Source organism: Dioscorea cayenensis, chromosome 4 (genome assembly GCF_009730915.1).
Source record: "Dioscorea cayenensis subsp. rotundata cultivar TDr96_F1 chromosome 4, TDr96_F1_v2_PseudoChromosome.rev07_lg8_w22 25.fasta, whole genome shotgun sequence".
In the NCBI taxonomy this organism is placed as follows: domain Eukaryota; kingdom Viridiplantae; phylum Streptophyta; class Magnoliopsida; order Dioscoreales; family Dioscoreaceae; genus Dioscorea; species Dioscorea cayenensis.
The window spans coordinates 22,238,219-22,257,153 of NC_052474.1; the positions used below are offsets into that span (position 1 = coordinate 22,238,219).

Sequence of the window (18,935 nt, forward strand, 5' to 3'; positions counted from 1 at the left end):
CAATTATAATTTTATTAAAGATAAATGAATGATTAAAATAAGTCTAAGTTCCAAATTAAGAATCAAAGATATATATATGACCACTTACAATATATATAATTAAGAATGATGGCAATATATATCTATTAATTTTATGTATTTAAGATGGATGATATATAGAAGAACATGGGCACGTGTGGAGTCATCTTCACATTTACAAACATTGTCTTTTATATAAGTATATCAAGTGACAGAACCTCATGGTATTGTTTAGACTCATTAATTGTGATAATGCGATTGGCTAACCAACCATAAACCAATACAAACAACAAAAGGATTGAATTGTCGGTTTTGACATCTTGACTGTCCGACAAATATCTCCTAGTACTGTTTGTTTTCTGATGGAATATCATTTATTATATATTATTATAAAGTTTTAAAAATTGATGATTTTTTAATCTGTGTGCTTGTGTAAAATTTATAAAAAGAATTTATTAAAATCAAGAAGGAGAAGAAGTGTTGATATATATATATATATATATATATATGGCAAAACACCCTAGCTAGATCAACCACCCATCATATAAAATATTAGAATAACTTAATAATGAAATATATTTCTATCACCCAAAAATGTGGCATTCATTCACTTAACTGCATCAACATTCTTCTTAAAATTAATAATGAAAAATAAAATAAATATCTAATAATTAATAGCTTATTAATTAATTTGGTATAATGTGACATGTGATTGGATCCATCAACTGTGGAAGGAAATTAAATAAGCTTTCTCTACCATCTTAGCATCTACATTTAATTGGCAAGGTATGTCAAAATAAAAGTTTAAACTAAATTAATTATCTCTAATTGAAATCACAACACTAGAATGAAGGTAAAACTCATGAGTTAATATATATATACTATCAACTTTTGTTACGTGCGTACTCATACACACACACACACACACACACACACACACACACACACACACACACACACACACACATATATATATATATATATATTGGCACCAAGTCAAAGTGGAGACATCAAGAGAGTTAGCAGAGCACACATGCACGTTGGACCAAAGAGGTAGATATATTTGGAGACCACCGACATCCTTTTCACATTTGAAATTTAGTCCCTAATTTCATTGTTGATATTTGCTTGTGACTTGTGAGGATATATCTGAGCTAGCTAGGCTGAGCTGAGCTGTTGTTGATTTTTATTAAAGCCGTATTACATTTGAGTTTCCATCTTGGGCTTTCGTTTTTCATTTTTCCTTCTCTTCTCCTCTTGTATGTATCAATTTCTTCATCTTAATTTGCCATACACATGTGCACACATCGTATTATACGCATGCTTAATTGGAAACATTCAATGCTAGCTCTATATATATATATATATATATATAAAGTATGTATTTTGTCATTTTAATTAGTCATGTGTTGATAAGTTAAAGTCACAATCCATATTTAATATTGTTAGTGATATGATGAACTAATTAAACTAATCTAGCTAGTTTCTGTTATTTTATGTTTACATCAGTTTGGTGTAATTAATTATATGTAGTCTTCTCATTCAGATTCAGATTAATTAGAAGTGTCAATTCAAGATCACCTTCAATTCTTCGTTCTACATCTAGTAATTAATTAAAATGAGTCCAAGTTTAATTCTAGATTCCTCTCTCTCTCTCTCTCTCTCTCTCTGTGTGTGTGTGTGTGTGTGTGTGTGTGTGTGTGTGTGTGTGTGTGTCTGTTCTAACATAGGATGGATAAAAAAATAAAAAAACTTGCTAGGATCTCCTAACTCATATCACTGTATTTAAGACACAAACACAAACACAAACACACACACACTCAAAAATAGCACTTTATATATTCTACTCCAAACAAAACACAACTTGTATCATGATGATCATCATCATCATCAAATAAAATTCTTTCTTTGCTGCTCACTGCATTAACCACCCACAAAACCATTGGCCTTGCTCTCTGCTGCAACATGATCAGCTACAAAGACATCGCCAACGTCCTGAATGCAGTCATCCCTCTCTACGTTACCATGTTCTTGGCCTACGCCTCCGTCAAGTGGTGGAAACTCTTCACTCCTGACCAGTGCTCCGGCATCAACCGTTTCGTCGCTGTTTTTGCTATTCCTCTTCTCTCCTTTGAGTTCATCTCTCGCATCAATCCTTTTAAGCTTAACTATTTGTTTGTCGCTGCCGATGCCGTCTCCAAAGTCCTTGTTCTCCTTCTCCTTCTCTTCTGGTCAACCTTCTCTGAAAATGGAAGCTTGGATTGGTGCATCACCGCCTTCTCTCTTACCACACTGCCTAACACCCTTGTCATGGGGATACCTCTCCTTAAAGCCATGTATGGGGACAACCAAGAAGCTTTGATGATCCAAGTTGTGGTTTTGCAAAGTGTTATTTGGTATACTCTCTTGCTTTTTCTCTTTGAGTTGAGAGCTGCTAGGAATGATTTGGTGTTGTTGGTCAAAGTTAGTGATCAGATGACCAGGTGCAGTAGTACTAGTCGTAGTAGTACTAAAGCTGAAAAGAATAGTGATCAAGATCAACAATCCATTGCTCAAGAGAGTGATGATCAGGAGGATGAAGTAGTGCATGTTATAGTAGCCAAACCGATGTCGTCTTCATCACCAGACTTGGAACAACAAAGAGATAGAGTAGTACTTCATCAAAACTCTAACAAGGTGGCTCCGGACTCTTCAGAGGATGAAGAGTATGGGAAAGAGCTTCATATGTTTGTTTGGCGTTGTGCTTGTTGTAGCAATTCAGAAGGTAATTAATTATTTATTTATTTATTATTTAATTAGTACTTAATTAATTTATATGGTTTTATTATGATTAGTTTAATTTGTACATTTAGAATTAATTAATTAATTAATGTTTGGTACTGGTTTAATTTAATTAATTGGGAAATATATATATATATATATATATATGAGCGCAGGACTTTGTGAGCATTCAGTGCAAGTTTGCAGTAGAAAAGATGAGGAGAGTGGAGATGGAGGAGAAAAGGAATTAGATGAGTGTGAAAAGAGAGAAGAACAAGTACTGGAAAAGGGTAGTCAAGTTTGTTCATGTATGTCAACAAAAATGGTCAGATTGATCATGACCATGGTGTGGTCCAAACTCATCAGAAATCCAAACACATATGCCAGCCTTTTTGGTCTCATATGGGCCTTGGTTTCCTCCAAGTACTTCTCCCTCCCCCTCTCTTGCTCTCTCTCTTTCACTCTCTATATTTCATTTTTTTTTTAATTAAAACCATGTTTCATTCTTTAATCTTTTTTCCATATATTTTAAATGCTTTGATATTTATTATTTTATTTACGTCTATTACTCCAATAGATGACAAAGTATTTTTTTTTTTTGGTCTGAAACTAATTATTATTATGTCTATGTAGATGGAACATCAAGAAGCCAGCGGTGATGGAAAATTCAGTGACAATCTTGTCAAATGCTGGTCTTGGGATGGCTATGTTTAGTCTGGGTACTAATGAAAACTTTAGATCACCAACCATTTATATATATATATATATATATTTACTGACAAATAAATATATATATATATATACATATATATGTCTGCAGGATTGTTCATGGCCTTGCAACCAAGAATTATAGCGTGTGGCAGCAAATTAGCAGCATATGGAATGCTGATGAGATTTATTGCTGGACCTGCTTTTATGGCAATTGCATCTATTGTAGTTGGCGTCAGAGGAAAAACACTCAAAGTCTCAATAGTTCAAGTGAGTTAAATCATGGTCAATTAATTAACAAAATTTTATTCTGCATGATTTCAGCCAAAAATGAATTACCAGTAATCTTTACTTTATCAATCACAGGCTGCATTGCCTCAAGGAATCGTCCCTTTCGTCTTTGCCAGAGAGTATAATTTGCACAGTGAGGTGCTAAGCACAGGGTATATATATATATATATGCCATTCGGTCCTGAAATTAATTGTTTCATAGATTGAATTTGGAGCTTCCTATTGATTTTTTTTTACTGTTTTAATTTGCAGGGTTATCTTCGGAATGATTATTTCATTGCCTATCACAATACTGTATTATGTGTTGTTGGGCTTGTGAATTTAAGCGTACGGAATCAACTAAAGTGATGGTATTCAGAGATGACTGATTGATGACAAGAGCATTGAAGGATTAGAATATATATATATATATATATTCAGTTTTGATGCAGTGGAAACAGAACAAGAGAAAAGGAGAATATTGAAATTTGGTCAGTTATTCGGGGGGATGTTAGCAGAAAATGGAATTTTGTATGCAGAATTAATTTTGACATTATGATAAAAAAGTTTGTGTATAATGTTGGGTTTTCACACCTTTGTTTTTTATCTTTGAAAATGAAAAAGCTTCTTCAAAGATGCCATAAAGCTAAAAAAAAAAAAATGGCTTGATATTTGCATTTGTTTCTTGAGTTATTTGGAATGGTATCACAGGTCCTGTCTTTCAGATTTAGGTGATGTTTTGAGGGGTGAAATAATGAGAAATAAATGGTAATGTAATTCACAACAAATTAAAGTGGGAATGGAATTAAATAGAATGAAGGTGGGAGTGATGTTGACTACATAGATAGGGGAATGAAATGTTTTGGGTCTTCTTTCATATATCCTCATATATTCTCTAGGTATTTATTATAAATCAATATCTTAATTATAGTACTATAATAATAATAATAATAATAATAATAATAATAATAATAATAATAATAATAAAATCTATACAACTATGAGTTTATAATGCAAATAGCATCATTAATCAAACATTTATTAAATCTTGAGAAATATTTTTAAATCATTTAACTTATTTTGATATTAAAAGTTTTCCAAAAAAAATAAATAAATAAATAAATAAATAAATAAAACAATCCAGAGGAGTGCAAAAATACCCCTTAAATAAAAAAAATCAATATTTAGATAACATACAATATTTAAATTAATTTTTTTTTTAAAAAAACCCCCCCTTAAATACAGTTCTCAACAGAAAAAGAATGATGTATGTTTATAATTCTTATTAGGTGTCAAAATCATAATACATTTTATTACATATTATCCCCCATATCTTACATACATATTGACTAATTAAGTGAACAAATTATTGCTCACATTATTCACCATGCAAGGGAGTTGACCTCCAATATATTCCTTAATTTTACTATAAAAACTTGAAAAAATTAAAATATATATATATATATATATTACATTTCATTGCAAATACATTCGCTTACACCTGAGGAACTATAATGACGCTAATATTCTCCAATATATCACTGTGATTAATGAATATGGTTGATCTTGAATTAGAAGCAGAAAAGCTGTGCTAATTATTATTTGCCTTCTTTTTGGGTTTGCTGTATGGATCAATCCAACATTTATCTTCTTCCACTGCTTGATTCCATCTTCTTCGGAATATCTCAAGTTCTCTATAAGATCGATACCTAACCTGTTGATATATTCAGTAATACTCCATGAATATTAAGATGAACAAGTAAAAATATTAAAACTTACTAGGTGCAATAATAACAATAATAATAATAATAATAATAATGGTTGTTTTAAATTTAAAAAAGACAAATACTTTGTTAGAGTACATTGAATTTATAAATGCATGAGGACGGATGATTCTTACCGCAGATCTGTCACTAGAAGCATGAGATCCAGCCCTTACCTATGTAAATTTATAGAATTTAAGATCATTGATCATTGATAAATTAATAAATAAATACATAAATATGAGAGAATTTGACATGCCACCTCAGCTTTTGACTTTTCAGTCTTTATCTCAGTGAGATTATTAGATGTTTCTCCAGTGGTCTGAATCAAGAAGAGAAAGCAGCTGGTCAGAGAGTGAGATGTATATATAGTCTGCAAATAGCCTATTCCTCCTCCTCTTGAATTCTATCAACATCACCCCAAGGTGGGCAGAGCTTCATAAAATATATATGCACTGATTTGACAGCATACCAAACATCGTATACTTCTTTTGATTTTATAGTGATCATATAATTATATTCTGTTCGATTGCAGATAAATGCATCAATTTTACTAAAGATGTATATGATTCAGATGATGTAATGCCCAAATGTAAACTGTTATAAAGACATAACATCCGAATCTGCTCTTCTTGTTAATTTAATTGATCCCATAAACAAAAAAAAAAAAAGGTATCATCAATTAAGGTCATACATGCAAAAAGGTTGTGCATATCAAATACAAGAATCAACAACTTCCGTTTAATCACATTGCAAAAGGCAAGGAGGCAAAAATGGTATAAAGAAATACATACAAATGTGAAGAATTTGAGGGATTACCTTTTCATCATCATAGCTACCAAGTGTTGGTAAAGCCTTATGAACTAAATATTCACTATCGACAACGCCAACATTTTTGCTTCGATCACCCTATAAGAAGAGCAACTTAGGCCTATTTTTCTTTGTGTTGTCATATAGAATGAAAACCATGCAGAAATTAAATGTTACCTGAGCACAATAACCTAGTTGTATGTCTAAGCCCCACGCGTGAATCAAATCATTCTGAAGACAGACCAGAAACAAAAATCATGAGTCTATTATGTTGTAATGTTTCTTTATCGTTCCATGTAAAAATAAGTGCACAAACAAGAAAAATAATTAAGTTAAACGCTTCCTTGCGGATACAGTTAATTGTCAAAATATTCATACTTGTCCATATTTTACAACAGAACAATTTTTATATGCTGCTTGCAGAGAGCAGAAATTTAAATATTAAAAAGATAGCTACACAAAAGATAAAATCACTTCATTATTTTGTCTTAGATCAAACAAAGACTTGATAGGCCGATTTCAGAAAATAAGTCCTATTCCATAACAATTGAGATTGGGAAGGATAGACACTTGCCTGGATCATGTACCAAACACAATGCCAAGCAGCTCTTGAGAACACCGGAGCCATCATTTCTACCCACCTGAAAAACTAAGTCATCACAATGTGAAGAATGCAAATTAAGTGCTCTACTGTGCACTCGCAGCAAGATACAGTTCCAAACTTAAAAAACTGGGATCAGTTAAGAATGGCTCTCATTAAGTGCAATAAATAGGTCATTGGTCTATGAAAAAGTTCCATCAAAGATCACCATTCTCTGTACTTAAACTAAACTTTTGTCATTCTGATGAACAAATCCAATTTCCAAACAAACCAAAATCCATTTCATGTCATTTTAACCTGATTCTTTCCAGTCATCTCAACAGAATAACTGCTCTTTACTTGCCTTTTAACCTCTCTCTCTCTCTCTCTGTTTTTTTTTTTAACCAAAATGTTTCTCTTAGTTGTTTCTAAAGGAGAGGTGAAGCACAGGTTTATTAACAAAAAATTACTTGTCCAAATTAAGTAACAAAGAAAGTCAATTCGTGAATCCATGAGAAAACAGGGGAAACAAATAATTATCTCAGAATGCAGAAAGAAAATGATTACCCAGTGCATGGGGGATTAATACTGTTCTCATCACACGACTGGCCACCGCCATGATAATTGTATATTCTCCTGTTAATTCAGAAGAAGAAAAGTTAGTACTGTTTTAACAAACTCCAAAAAGTATCTGTAAGCAAATAATATACTTCTCATGATTGTTTTTTTTTTTTTTTTTTTAAGAAAAAATTTTTTGTGATAGATAGCAGAAAAAGTGTTCATATGGAAAAATATTAAAACAAGACCTGTGCACATTTCCTTTCCTCCAACGGGCAGTAATTCGATGATGAACTTGAGATTTGGATGTGTCTAATGCAGGTTGTGATATTTCCAACCCTTCCTTTTCAATGATGGATAAATAACTGCAAGAGTTAAAAGTTGCCTATAAAGTTCTGTTAATAAGATATAGATCATGATAAAAACAAATAACCATACAAAATAGCAATTTTTCCACATAACCATGTGTTCATAACTTCTTGTTCATCAGAATAATTTACAGGAATTAACAAAAATATGACTTAGGAAATAGAGAAAGTGAACTCAAGTTTTATCTGTGAACGTTTCCAAATTAAAAAGTGAGTGGACTTCCTGCCTAAAGGCCAATAAATCATACTACAAATTTTTAAAATTTAACATCAACAGACCGTCCAGGATGGAAATGATCGACTCCAAGATCTTCATCCCAAAGGAAAATATACTTGTACTCTGAAACAATATCTGGATGTAAAAAGCGTTTGGCAAACCACCTGCGCTACCAAAGGTAGAATTCTTAGTTATTAACATGACAACCAATTGTGATTTGCAAAGGACTTATCATATAAGAAATCACCATTTTGTCTGATTAATGGCAGATACATGCAAAGCACTCCCACTCCAGGGCATGTCTTTCCATCCATCCACAATACCATCGTAGTGGAAAAGCATAATAACAAAATTATTTGAAGAGAACTACAAATTAATGAGAAGAGAATCAGAAGTCAGAAATAAGAAGAACAAATTTTTTGCAGAGAAGGGACACTTTAGTGGCAAAAGTGTACCTTTTGAACAATTTGATTAACAACTTTCTTTTGCTTTACCCCGACAGCGATGGCCAATAGGCTCTTCTGAGTTGTTTTACCCTGGCTTCAACATATGAGAAAGAATATTATTTCGAGGAAACAATCTTAAAGTTATTACAGCTATCATAATATATTCATTGATGACTTAATACGCTGTTTTTGAGAAGTTGCCGCAATTTGCTATCCCATGCATTAGATAATTAAATTGCTTCACAATTCTTGAATGATGAAAAAGTACAAGAAAAAATCCAATATTACATCCACAATTCTTATACAAACATTTACAAGAAACAAATTGGGCCCGTCCTCAGTCTATTGATTATAAAAATAAGAGAAGCACTAGATAATTACAATTACAAGTCAATTAAAACCTGAACTGAACTTGATCAAACTATGACAATTTCATTGCCTAGTTCTTGCATTGGAATTCGATTTATCGAGCTTGCCCATTAATAAATAACAAGATATACTTGCATCATACTTCTTAAAAATCCAACCAAAAATATAAAACACAAATATATCTTTCCAAACACAGCAAATCAAAAAAGTGATGGTAAAAGTACAAATGCAGGCCATACAAAAAGACTCAGAAGTTCATGAACAAAGTCATTCCCTTTAAAAGAAAAATGGAAACTATGCTAACTGTAACATATATGTAAAGAGAAATTTAACCATAAGCATTTTACAACAGCCATGTACTGCAGATATCAAGCTTCATCTGTATCATGCTTGTTAACAGAGATGAAATACGTATATTATATTCAAAATTGTTGAAAAATTGACTAATATAGCATAATTTGGATTGCTTCTAATTCAACTACACTTGTAGTAAATAAGAAAAGCTACTCCCCACACATGTATTTTAATAGTCAAATATACATGTGTGTGTATATATATATATATTCACAGTATCATATTTCAAAGACAATAAATCATATAGAATTTAGTGAGCATCTTACATAAACTCTAGAAAGCATATTAAGGAAAGCTAGAGGAAGAGTTTATTATTCAGCCATAGCCAATGGTATAAATTTTTCACATACCTTTTTCTTCAAAGAACGAGGAGAACCACCTAGAGACTGCATCTCTAAATCTGATGTTCTACTAACAATGCCTCTCGGCAATGATTCACCACCTGAAGATTTGCATTCACTCTGATACCAAGCGGAGAGAATAATCAACAAAAAATGCATAATTACTAAAGTTGTTACCAACTGCTAGTACTAAATAAGGCCAAAAAGAAATAAAAAAAATGAAATAAAATTGAAAGCTTTGAATTTCAAAGTGTATAAAAGAAGAAAATTGAAATACCTTGCATGGCTCTGAGAGCACTGAATGTGTGGATCCTGCAGTTTCCAAGGCTGGTAATTTCTGCAGAAAAATTCAAGTATTATCTAAGCAAATTGTAGCAGAGTATCTAATGAATGATTCATGATCCATCACTTTAATACCAAATACTTTGTTTTCTTTCAATCATAAAAAAATATCAAATATGCAGTAAATAACAGAGTTGTCACCAAGCTGTTTACTCTATTCCAGAACACTTCTACAAGTTATCAGTTTTCAATTATAATTAAATGAGCAACAAAAGGGGAAAAAAGTTATATAAAATTATGATTCATTGTCAAAGCCATGAATTATTCCTTTTATTTCTAATAATGGCAATTCGAATTTATTCTAAAATGGAGTCATCATACTTTGGGTTGCATGAACAGAAAAGAGCATTACCTCCTTAAAATCCAAAGAAACAAATGCAGTCCCTATGAAGAGAAATATACATATTAAAATAGCTGCAGGGAAAAGGTTCCTTCCGGTCATGGAATTTGTGTGTAAGTAAACCTGCAAAGCAAAACCACAGAATAAATTAAGCACACAGCTAACAAAGCATTAAAGTAGCACTCTAAGATAAAAATGGAACTGAAATATTCAGAGATTATAGAAACTTTTACACACTGAAATTTTGAAAAAAATTCTCAAGCAAATCAGAAGATTGAGATGAAAACCATGAGTCTCAAATAAGGTCGTGTCGAGATCGAGATTCTAAAGGATGGTTGAGATAAAGGATGTCCACTAATAAGCATTAGAACAAGTAAGCTTATCAAGCCAAACGCGCAAAGAATAAGAAAGAGAATGGTTAAACAAGAGGTGAAGCAAAAGGAAGGGCAAGTTGACATGACCATTGAACGTGAAAGATAATTTTAGCTCGCTAAAGTCCAATGAGAAGGAAAAATAAAGGCAGAATTGAATCTAGAATTGGGAAATTTATGTATCCAAGCAAGAAAATTCCATCCATCATATATGACTAAGCACATCCTCAAAAAATTGATTCAACAAATCAACAGAAAATTTCAACTCTCCCATGTCATCCCATCAAGGAACTAGTAAATTCTTCCATTTATGTATATATATATATATATATAAACCACACTTGCAAAAAGAAAAACAATGAAAAACAATCCCCCACAATAATATTTCTATCAACACAAACATGATCAAAAGACATAATTGAAGCAAATGAATACATATCCCAAGAGCTCAAAAAAGCTCAAAAACTTAATCAACAAAGGATAAAACAAAAAACAAAAAAACAAAATAAACAAAAGGAGCTTGCTCTCAGAGTTATTGAAGACAGAAATAGACAAAGATAGAAACAAGGTCTCACCAATTCAGCAAAAAAGCAAATCCCCTACAAAATAAATTAAGTAAATAAAATAAACAAAAGGAGCTTGCTCTCAGAGTTATTGAACAAAGAGATGATTGTTCAAGGTTGAAGAATGGATGAGAAGAGGAATGGCAGGCACAGTTTTTTCTGTATGGACATTTGTAGAGTTTGGAAGTCAAAGTGCATGTGTCATTGGTGGTGGCCTGGTGGGCACAGAAATACTGAAATAGAGAGAGACAGAGATCAAAGTCCCACGGTTTACGGCCAGTGGCCACACTTGGGAGTTGAGGTTCAAAACGTGCGGGGCCCATAGATACTCGCGTCTATTATTATTATTTTTTTTTAATCTATAACACACACGATAATCAGGAAAGATATTATTGCCCCGAATTTGCCGCGCCGCCGCCCTTATGCTGTGTATTATGGAGTATATCTTGTATATATATATACTAATTTTTATTTTGTTTCTTTTTTAATAATATGATTTGATTTTGTGTATATAAGAGGGATATGTTTTTCTACATTTCTAGTATCTATGCCTCTCTGCAAGACTGCAACTGCAAACGTATGGAATTATAAATATGTTTTAAAACATTAAACCTGTAGGGATTAAAATAAAATAAAATAAAAATAGATTGGAAGTTTAAAATTAAGTTTTATCATTTTAGTATATTACTAATCATTAACTGTTATTATTAAATTAATTAGTAAATATATTTATTAAGTAATTAACTTATGGGGGTTAACGGATGAGAATGGATTTAAGTTCAAAATAGAATTTAAATGATAAAAAAGTTATTCCATAATATACGTATATATTTCTCTTTCATGCACTAAAATAAATTAAAATAAGGCGGTCTAAATGACTAAATCTACAAGTCGGGTTAGACTCAGCTAACAGTTCTAGCTAGAAGTTGAAGCCTGTGACCTGTAGCGAGGCATGCATTACTTGCTCTTCTTCTTTTGATTTGCATATGTGATAAGCATGCAATGCAAGTCCTTGTTGGGAATGGGAGTGAGTACTGACCTGTAGCAAGTGGTTCCTTTCATTTCAGATGACATATCATCAATATTAACAACCTACCCAACTACTTCAGTCTTATCTTATCCAGATATATGCCAGTATTTGGCACCTTTTATTTGTGTGGATGTTATTTTTATTTTATTAATTTTTTTTTTAGGAAATGGGCGGATGTTATTATAGCTAGGAGCTCGTTCTATTTCCCTTTTTCCAAGTGTGTCTTTGTTTAAAAAAAAATAAATTAAAAATAATAACATATTTATTCCCGTCACTCAAGTGACTCAAGTCAATGAAAACAACATAGTGCACACCTCTATGTCTGCAAGAGAAGCATACAGCAGTTACCTCTTTTGCCTCTCTCATTTTTCACAAAATAAACACAAAAAATTAGGAAATAATTTCATAAATAAATAAATAAGCATAAAAGATCCGCAACATAAATTATAATAATATTTTTTTACTCGCTCTATTTCAAGGGAAATAGAATTCTCTGTCTATATATATATATATATAATATTCTCGAGGGGTTACTTCAAAAATATGAATGCACATTTTGTTGTCAATAATTTTATTTTTATTATATCCAACACATTGGAAATCAAATAGTATTTAGAATTTTAAAATTTTAAATGATAAATAAACAATTACAGAAAGCATTATAGTAGCCGGATTTGAAATAAAAATAGCATGACGCGGAGATGGGTTGGACTGGGCCATGTGGATGCTACTCCCAAGGCGCAAGCTAAGGAATAAGGATTACTGGATTAGGAACCACCACAAGGCACAATATATTTAATTATTCAACTTATTAGTTTTCATGCATAGCATAAACCTGACCCGGTGATTACCTGAACTACATCGTACCTGGAAAACAACAAAGAATTGCACGACCAAGTGAAAGTGCCTGACATTTCCACCATCTCCACGACAAATTTCAATCAAACAATAAACAAAACTTTATTATGATTAGTGCATTAATTTGGATACCAATTGATACATATAATATACATATATATATATATATACACACACATATATGCAATGGCCTTGTTTTTCAAAACCTCATGATATATAAACACTACTGCACTTGAATAGTCTGTTGACTATATGTGCAGACGTAAGGTCAGCTTTTAATTCTTGTCACAAAAACTCATCACATCATAATTTCTCATTAAAAGCTTTGGCGTTTGCAAGGAAATGCACTTAATAAATGGCAAATGCACCCGAGATACAATTAAATAAATTAATAAATAAACAAAAAAGATCTGGCGTGCAACTAAAAAAGGAAATGCACTTAATAATGTCGTCTTTCTGCCAAGACTCCCATGAACATAAGATGAGGCACAACTAAAGTGCCATCATTTCTAAGAACAAGCGCATGTCTCAGCGGTTCAAAAATGGTTGATGTCAGTCAGGTCTCAATGTTTGCGTCCATATTGGGATATGGCCAAGTAAGTCTCATGATATTAAATCAATAACATAGAAGAAGACCTGATCTGATTACCATGAATTTGCTTATAATCACACACTTCCCTCAGCTAACTTCACCATTATGGTACTATATTCTTTTATTTTTATTTTTTTTCATTCAACCTGGCTGGACTCTTGCCTTGCATTTGATTCACCTCTGTAAATAAAATTCATGAAAGTCTTCCTGGCTTGGCCAACAACAAGGGAGGTTTTCTTTGCAGCGCCTGCAACCAGGGGTTGCAGAGAGACACTAGGTAGGTTTTCCCTCTCCTGTATCATGGCTGCATACAACAACAATTAAATTAATGCTTTTTTTTTAAATCTAGAAAAAGAAGCAAACATAATAATAATTCAAATGACATGATCTGGAGCAGTAACATACACATGGTTTTACTCTGTGCTATGGAACCAATTTGTCTGATTCCTGCTTCTGCAGCCCGCACTGCTTGGCCTGACTTGTTAATACCATCGGATATCTCTTGGCTGAGTTACACCATTGACACAAGCATTTGACACAAGACAATCATATTAGAAGTTTAGAATGTTTGAATGTTTAATAATAAGTGACCAAAGTTTAACTTAATTGCTAATGAATTTTAAATATTTTAAACTTTAATTTAATTTTCTAGATAATAATAAGTGTTTGCCAATCCTAATATTTCCAAAAAAAAAAAAAATTAATGATTAAACATACTTATTTAAATAATTAAATCTTCTAAAAATAGGTTTATAAGGTGTTTAGTGGGTAACAGTGCTTATCCTCTGACCAAACATGCAATAGAGCAAGTGATTGTATCGTAGCAGCTACAGAAACCCAACAAGGATGACTCATATATTTTACATTGAATTTGGCTTCTGCTCATCAAACGATGCCCATAAATAAAAATTTTAAGAATGCACCAAGGTCTACTGGTACGATTGTCCAGCGGCAGCTTATGTTAGTATGTGTCATAGCAGGTAACCCTCCTCAGGCAATTCGACAGAGGGAGCTTTGTGTGTTACACTTCCCAGACTAATAATTGTCATTAGAGTTATCGTACTACTATTTATAAAATAAAGGAGCAACTTTAGTTAGTGCTTCTAATATCTGGTTGCTAGGAGCCTCATAATTTATAAGTGCAACAGACATGTTATATTTTTTAATGAAATATGACCTTCCAAAATTGTTGATTTAAACTTTATCAGGTAAATCAAATTAACATTGCAGATTTAGTTGGTGCTTGGAATGTTAATGTCTCAATAATGGGGCTAAAAATATCAAGATCTGCCTTACATTTTATACACTAATCAATCAAAAAGCTTCCAAATCCAGCCATTCAGCTTCTGAAGAACATCTAGACATATGATCCAATTAACTAATGTTGTTATCAACGTTAAACAACCCAAATATACAATAGGTCCATAACAAGAAGATAGGTCATAAACCTTTGAAGTGCTTTAGGTCAAAAAACAGAAGTATAACTTGGATAACTAGCAACCACAGATAATTGTCTAAAGAGGATATACATCTAAAACCAATGACCTATCTGCATCAAGCCCGATCAAGGCCTACTTCTGGGCTTTAAAGAATTACAAAAAGACACTTTTCTTGTCCCATTCTAATTTCAAACATGTTTCTCAAATATACTCTCTTCAGTCATGGATCACTCTAACATAACCTCTATTTCATGTTACAACTAGGGTATACTCCAAATAATTCAAGAATTGATTGGTCCTATGTAGAACTGACAATTTGTTCTACTACAGGGATAGCAAAGGAAATAGATCCCGCTAAGGATAAAGAGGATAGTCTGGTTAATACCATCAGGCTGAGTTGTGTCAGCCTTTCTTTATTTAATTGTTATTAATATAAAAGTTTAATTTAGCTCAGTTCTCTATTCATGTAGTGTTGTTTATGCTTAATTTAGTTCCTACTTTATAGTATTACTCTATCTTCCAAAAGAAACATAGAAGACCAAAGAAACAAAAAGATCCAAACAGTTTGCTCATTTCAAGGGGCACTATTTTTTGTCAATTAGTCATACACAGAATAAGCCCCACAATAAGTTCAAGTGCTAAAGCTGCAAATTTGAGTTCTCTAGATTGTGGTTTCATCTTAAAAAACAAAATCTATCTTTCATGCATGTTGAAAAATACAGAAATGATTTTTGTATACAACAAAAGAGTATCAATATGTGATTTGTCCAATAATATTATATTAAGACTTCAGATGGGTATTAAGGAGCTCTGGAGAATGCCATGTTACATGGCAATGACCGGAAGTTTTAAAAGTTCTGGATAATATGTTCCAACAATTCTGACAACCAGGTATTCAGTCCCCTGCTTAATAAGCTTCCTACATTACATTTGCTACGAATTCAAGTAGCACCACACAAGAAGCATTGCAGAGTGCAATACAAAGTTGCCAACATGATTACTTTCTATGAAATCATATTCAAGATGAACTACATAAGATGAAGTAAGAATTAAATAACGCAATTCATTCATGGTACCCAACATAATCCTTTATCTTAATATAACTTTTAGATTTTACATTAAGCACTAAAGCTCGGGTGAGAATTAAGTAAAACGATCTGTTTCTACACTTAAAAAACTTCAGGAAAAACCAAATAACCAGACATCCACAAGGTTTCTTTCTTAAAATTTATCTAGGTTTCAAAAGGGCATCATTCAAAGGCCAAAGCACATCTAATTTAGAACAACTACACTACTAGTTGTACTTTGTAAACAGCTCTTAAATTGGGAAAGGCCCACCACGGCTTTTGCACAGTAAGTCAATGATGGATAGATCAATAGCATGGACAAAAAAATAATAATGTTCAGTAAAAGTTGAACTCATTCTTACCTTAAAAAAATAAAAGAAAAAAAAGTAGCATTTATATCCTTACACTGTATTGATTGCCAACTTTTTATGCTGTTATCTTGTGATACAGAAACATAATTACATTAACCAAGGATATGCTCTGTACCTTAGATCACTCAACTGTAGAGTAAGATCACTGATTTCCATGCCAGAGAGTCGGACTGCAGCCATGGTACTAGGAAGCTCCTCTCGAGCTGTATCTGCTAGCTTTGCAAGAGAAATTGCAGCTCTCTTCATTGCCTGTATAAGAAAAGGTGTTGTATGATTTAGAAGCTGGCCTGTGGAAGATGCTATACATGGTTTTCATAATTGAACACAATTATTTATGTTTTATATGTGCAAAGTTTACTGCCATCCCATGTTAGTTATACTGAATAAGAAATTTTACATGGTTGAGATTTGGACTCATAGCTGAAAATTATTTTGTGATTTGCATCTTTGTAAGTATGTCACAACACAATATGTATAGATAGCTCCATGAATTAGCTTTTGTACCCGTTGCAAGATTTTGGGACATTAGTATCCACGCTCAATTTCCTAACCTTAAATCTTTCATGTATAAACAAAGTTTAGGAGCTTCTACACTTATGAATACCACCGAGTCTATTCATCACAAGAAATCAATGCAGTTGAAGACTAAAATTACATGAACTGGTAATGGTCAAGGATATTAAGACATGATTTTTAACAACTGCTCTCAAATAACATAAAGTACAATACTACTTCTTGCAAAATAGCAAGAAATCAAACCAAATTTAATGTGCATTTCTCTCAATTCATGACATGTTACTTTGCTTGCTTGCCAGCATTATTTAGTTTAAAAACAATATGTATCATAAAGATCATAAAATCAACATAACACTCTAATCAATAACAAAAATTTGTCATTTGGCATTTAGTTGACAGCAGAAATTATCACAACAATTTGAACACCGAAACAACCACTAAACACGCATGGAGATTATCAGAGAACTTACAAAGAGAGTAGGAACCGCAGCAACAACCAAGCTAGTGAAAGCCACAGATGTCTGCAACCAAAAATCATTAGAAATCACTACAAATCACAATTATACCATTTTTAAAAATTAAAAAAAAAAAAAAAACAATTTAAAATCATTCAAACATAATCAGTACATAACCAAACTAGAAAATAAGAACTCACAGTGCAGGCAATGAAGGCTAGAAGGAAGAAGGCCTGATCCCCCAAGTTCATCCGATGTACTCCGATAGTCGCAGGGAGGGTAGGGCTTCCGACTCCCACAGTCATCTTCTCTTCTCCAATCATAGAGCCCTCGATCCCAGGCGTGGATTCCACGTCTTTCGCCGGCTGGAAAAGACCATCTTGGGATCTGAGGGCAGAGCAGCGAAGGCGGCATGAGCGAGGTCTGAAGATGGGGCATGTGAGAGAGAGGGTTGGAGTGGTGATCGGATTGGTAGGGTTTGAATGATTGGAAGAGAAGAGGATAAGGAAGCGAGGATGGACGGAGGACGCGAGAGCTGGTCTCGGACTCGGGAGAAGCATTACGAACGCAACACGCAAAAGAATGAGAACTGGACGACATGCGAGACGAAGAGACTCAACAATTTTCTTTTTCTTTTTCTTTTTTTTTAAAATTTTTTTTAATTATATAAATATTTTAATATGTATTTTTATTTTAATATACCAGAACCAGTGGACCACTCACTTTAATTGTGCATTTGATGGTTTAAAGCTCATATTCATATATAATCTTATATTTAATACTGTATATATATACATCCTTATATTTTTTTTTTTTTAATTAATGTGGTTCATCCACTTAAAAAAATCAAATAAATTTTGACTAGTTCAATGTAAAAACATTTCTGTTGAAACTATCCTCGCGCCGTTTAAAGAAGCAAATTTTGTACAAAAACAATTTTAATATATATATATATATATATTTTTCAAAACAATCTATTTAAATCAAATAAAATTTTAAAAATATTTTTTTGTTTTTCATATTAATCAGATTTTTTTATTTTTTTTTATTTTTATTTTTAATTTTACAGAAAATGTGATCAAACCCCTACACACTTATTTAGATCTTAACTAGACAACCGGGAGAAAATCAAACATAGTGGTATAACAAATTAAATTGTAATTGACACAATTTAGTTTCTTTTATTTATTTATTTATTTTAAAAATAATAATAATAAACCCTATGCAACGCACAAGCGGAATCCACAGCACAAGTCATATCTGAAAAGCCAATATTAATAAAAATGAAACCAATAAGTTTGGCCCAAGCTTTCATAAAACAGACCAGCAAATCAATTTTTAATTTCAGAATAATTTAAACAACCATACTGAAAAACCAATTGGTTGAACCAATGAGGGAAAAACCAACCATTAACTGCAAACAAGAGAA

General features: G+C 32.3%; 3 protein-coding genes across 4 annotated transcripts; 1 reads left to right on the plus strand and 2 right to left on the minus strand.

Moving 5' to 3' along the window:
* Nucleotides 1-1,959: 1,959 nt before the first annotated feature.
* Nucleotides 1,960-4,414, plus strand: LOC120259519 (auxin efflux carrier component 7-like). 2 transcript variants are annotated; one of them, XM_039267132.1, is made up of 6 exons: nucleotides 1,960-2,782; nucleotides 2,955-3,201; nucleotides 3,412-3,497; nucleotides 3,599-3,756; nucleotides 3,853-3,915; nucleotides 4,030-4,414. In XM_039267132.1, the coding sequence occupies exons 1-6, from the start codon at nucleotides 1,984-1,986 to the stop codon at nucleotides 4,123-4,125; spliced, it is 1,449 nt and encodes a 482-aa protein (XP_039123066.1). In that variant the 5' UTR covers nucleotides 1,960-1,983; the 3' UTR covers nucleotides 4,126-4,414. The 2 variants fall into 2 exon arrangements, with proteins under 2 accessions (XP_039123066.1, XP_039123067.1); XM_039267133.1 differs by having other exon boundaries at nucleotides 3,853-3,929; nucleotides 4,030-4,413.
* Nucleotides 4,415-5,154: 740 nt separating this feature from the next.
* LOC120259489 lies at nucleotides 5,155-11,307 on the minus strand. Its single transcript, XM_039267101.1, has 15 exons — nucleotides 11,191-11,307; nucleotides 10,257-10,367; nucleotides 9,840-9,899; nucleotides 9,572-9,682; nucleotides 8,508-8,588; nucleotides 8,300-8,418; nucleotides 8,115-8,216; nucleotides 7,716-7,832; nucleotides 7,477-7,545; nucleotides 6,904-6,970; nucleotides 6,507-6,560; nucleotides 6,339-6,428; nucleotides 5,782-5,841; nucleotides 5,657-5,695; nucleotides 5,155-5,470 (listed from the first exon to the last, which is right to left on the minus strand). Exons 2-15 carry the CDS (start codon nucleotides 10,344-10,346, stop codon nucleotides 5,348-5,350), a joined length of 1,182 nt encoding a protein of 393 aa, XP_039123035.1. The 5' UTR covers nucleotides 10,347-10,367; nucleotides 11,191-11,307; the 3' UTR covers nucleotides 5,155-5,347.
* Nucleotides 11,308-13,364: 2,057 nt separating this feature from the next.
* Nucleotides 13,365-18,120, minus strand: LOC120259428. The gene is made up of 5 exons (XM_039267030.1): nucleotides 17,707-18,120; nucleotides 17,522-17,572; nucleotides 16,651-16,784; nucleotides 14,064-14,164; nucleotides 13,365-13,962 (listed from the first exon to the last, which is right to left on the minus strand). The coding sequence occupies exons 1-5, from the start codon at nucleotides 18,064-18,066 to the stop codon at nucleotides 13,796-13,798; spliced, it is 813 nt and encodes a 270-aa protein (XP_039122964.1). The 5' UTR covers nucleotides 18,067-18,120; the 3' UTR covers nucleotides 13,365-13,795.
* Nucleotides 18,121-18,935: the final 815 nt, after the last annotated feature.

Excerpts from the sequence above, each read along its gene's own strand:
- LOC120259519 (XM_039267132.1), top strand. The coding sequence starts at position 1,984 with ATGATCAGCTACAAAGACATCGCCAACGTCCTGAATGCAGTCATCCCT. Across the intron at positions 2,783-2,954 it reads TTGTTGTAGCAATTCAGAAG|GACTTTGTGAGCATTCAGTG; the intron begins GTAATTAATTAT and ends ATATGAGCGCAG. Across the intron at positions 3,757-3,852 it reads TCAAAGTCTCAATAGTTCAA|GCTGCATTGCCTCAAGGAAT; the intron begins GTGAGTTAAATC and ends TATCAATCACAG.
- LOC120259489 (XM_039267101.1), bottom strand. The coding sequence starts at position 10,346 with ATGACCGGAAGGAACCTTTTCCCTGCAGCTATTTTAATATGTATATTT. Across the intron at positions 7,833-8,114 it reads GATCATTTCCATCCTGGACG|TTATTTATCCATCATTGAAA; the intron begins GTCTGTTGATGT and ends TAACTCTTGCAG. Across the intron at positions 5,696-5,781 it reads CTGAAAAGTCAAAAGCTGAG|GTAAGGGCTGGATCTCATGC; the intron begins GTGGCATGTCAA and ends AAATTTACATAG.
- LOC120259428 (XM_039267030.1), bottom strand. The coding sequence starts at position 18,066 with ATGCTTCTCCCGAGTCCGAGACCAGCTCTCGCGTCCTCCGTCCATCCT. Across the intron at positions 14,165-16,650 it reads CTACAGTTGAGTGATCTAAG|CCAAGAGATATCCGATGGTA; the intron begins GTACAGAGCATA and ends GGTGTAACTCAG. Across the intron at positions 13,963-14,063 it reads AGCACAGAGTAAAACCATGT|CCATGATACAGGAGAGGGAA; the intron begins GTATGTTACTGC and ends TGTTGTATGCAG.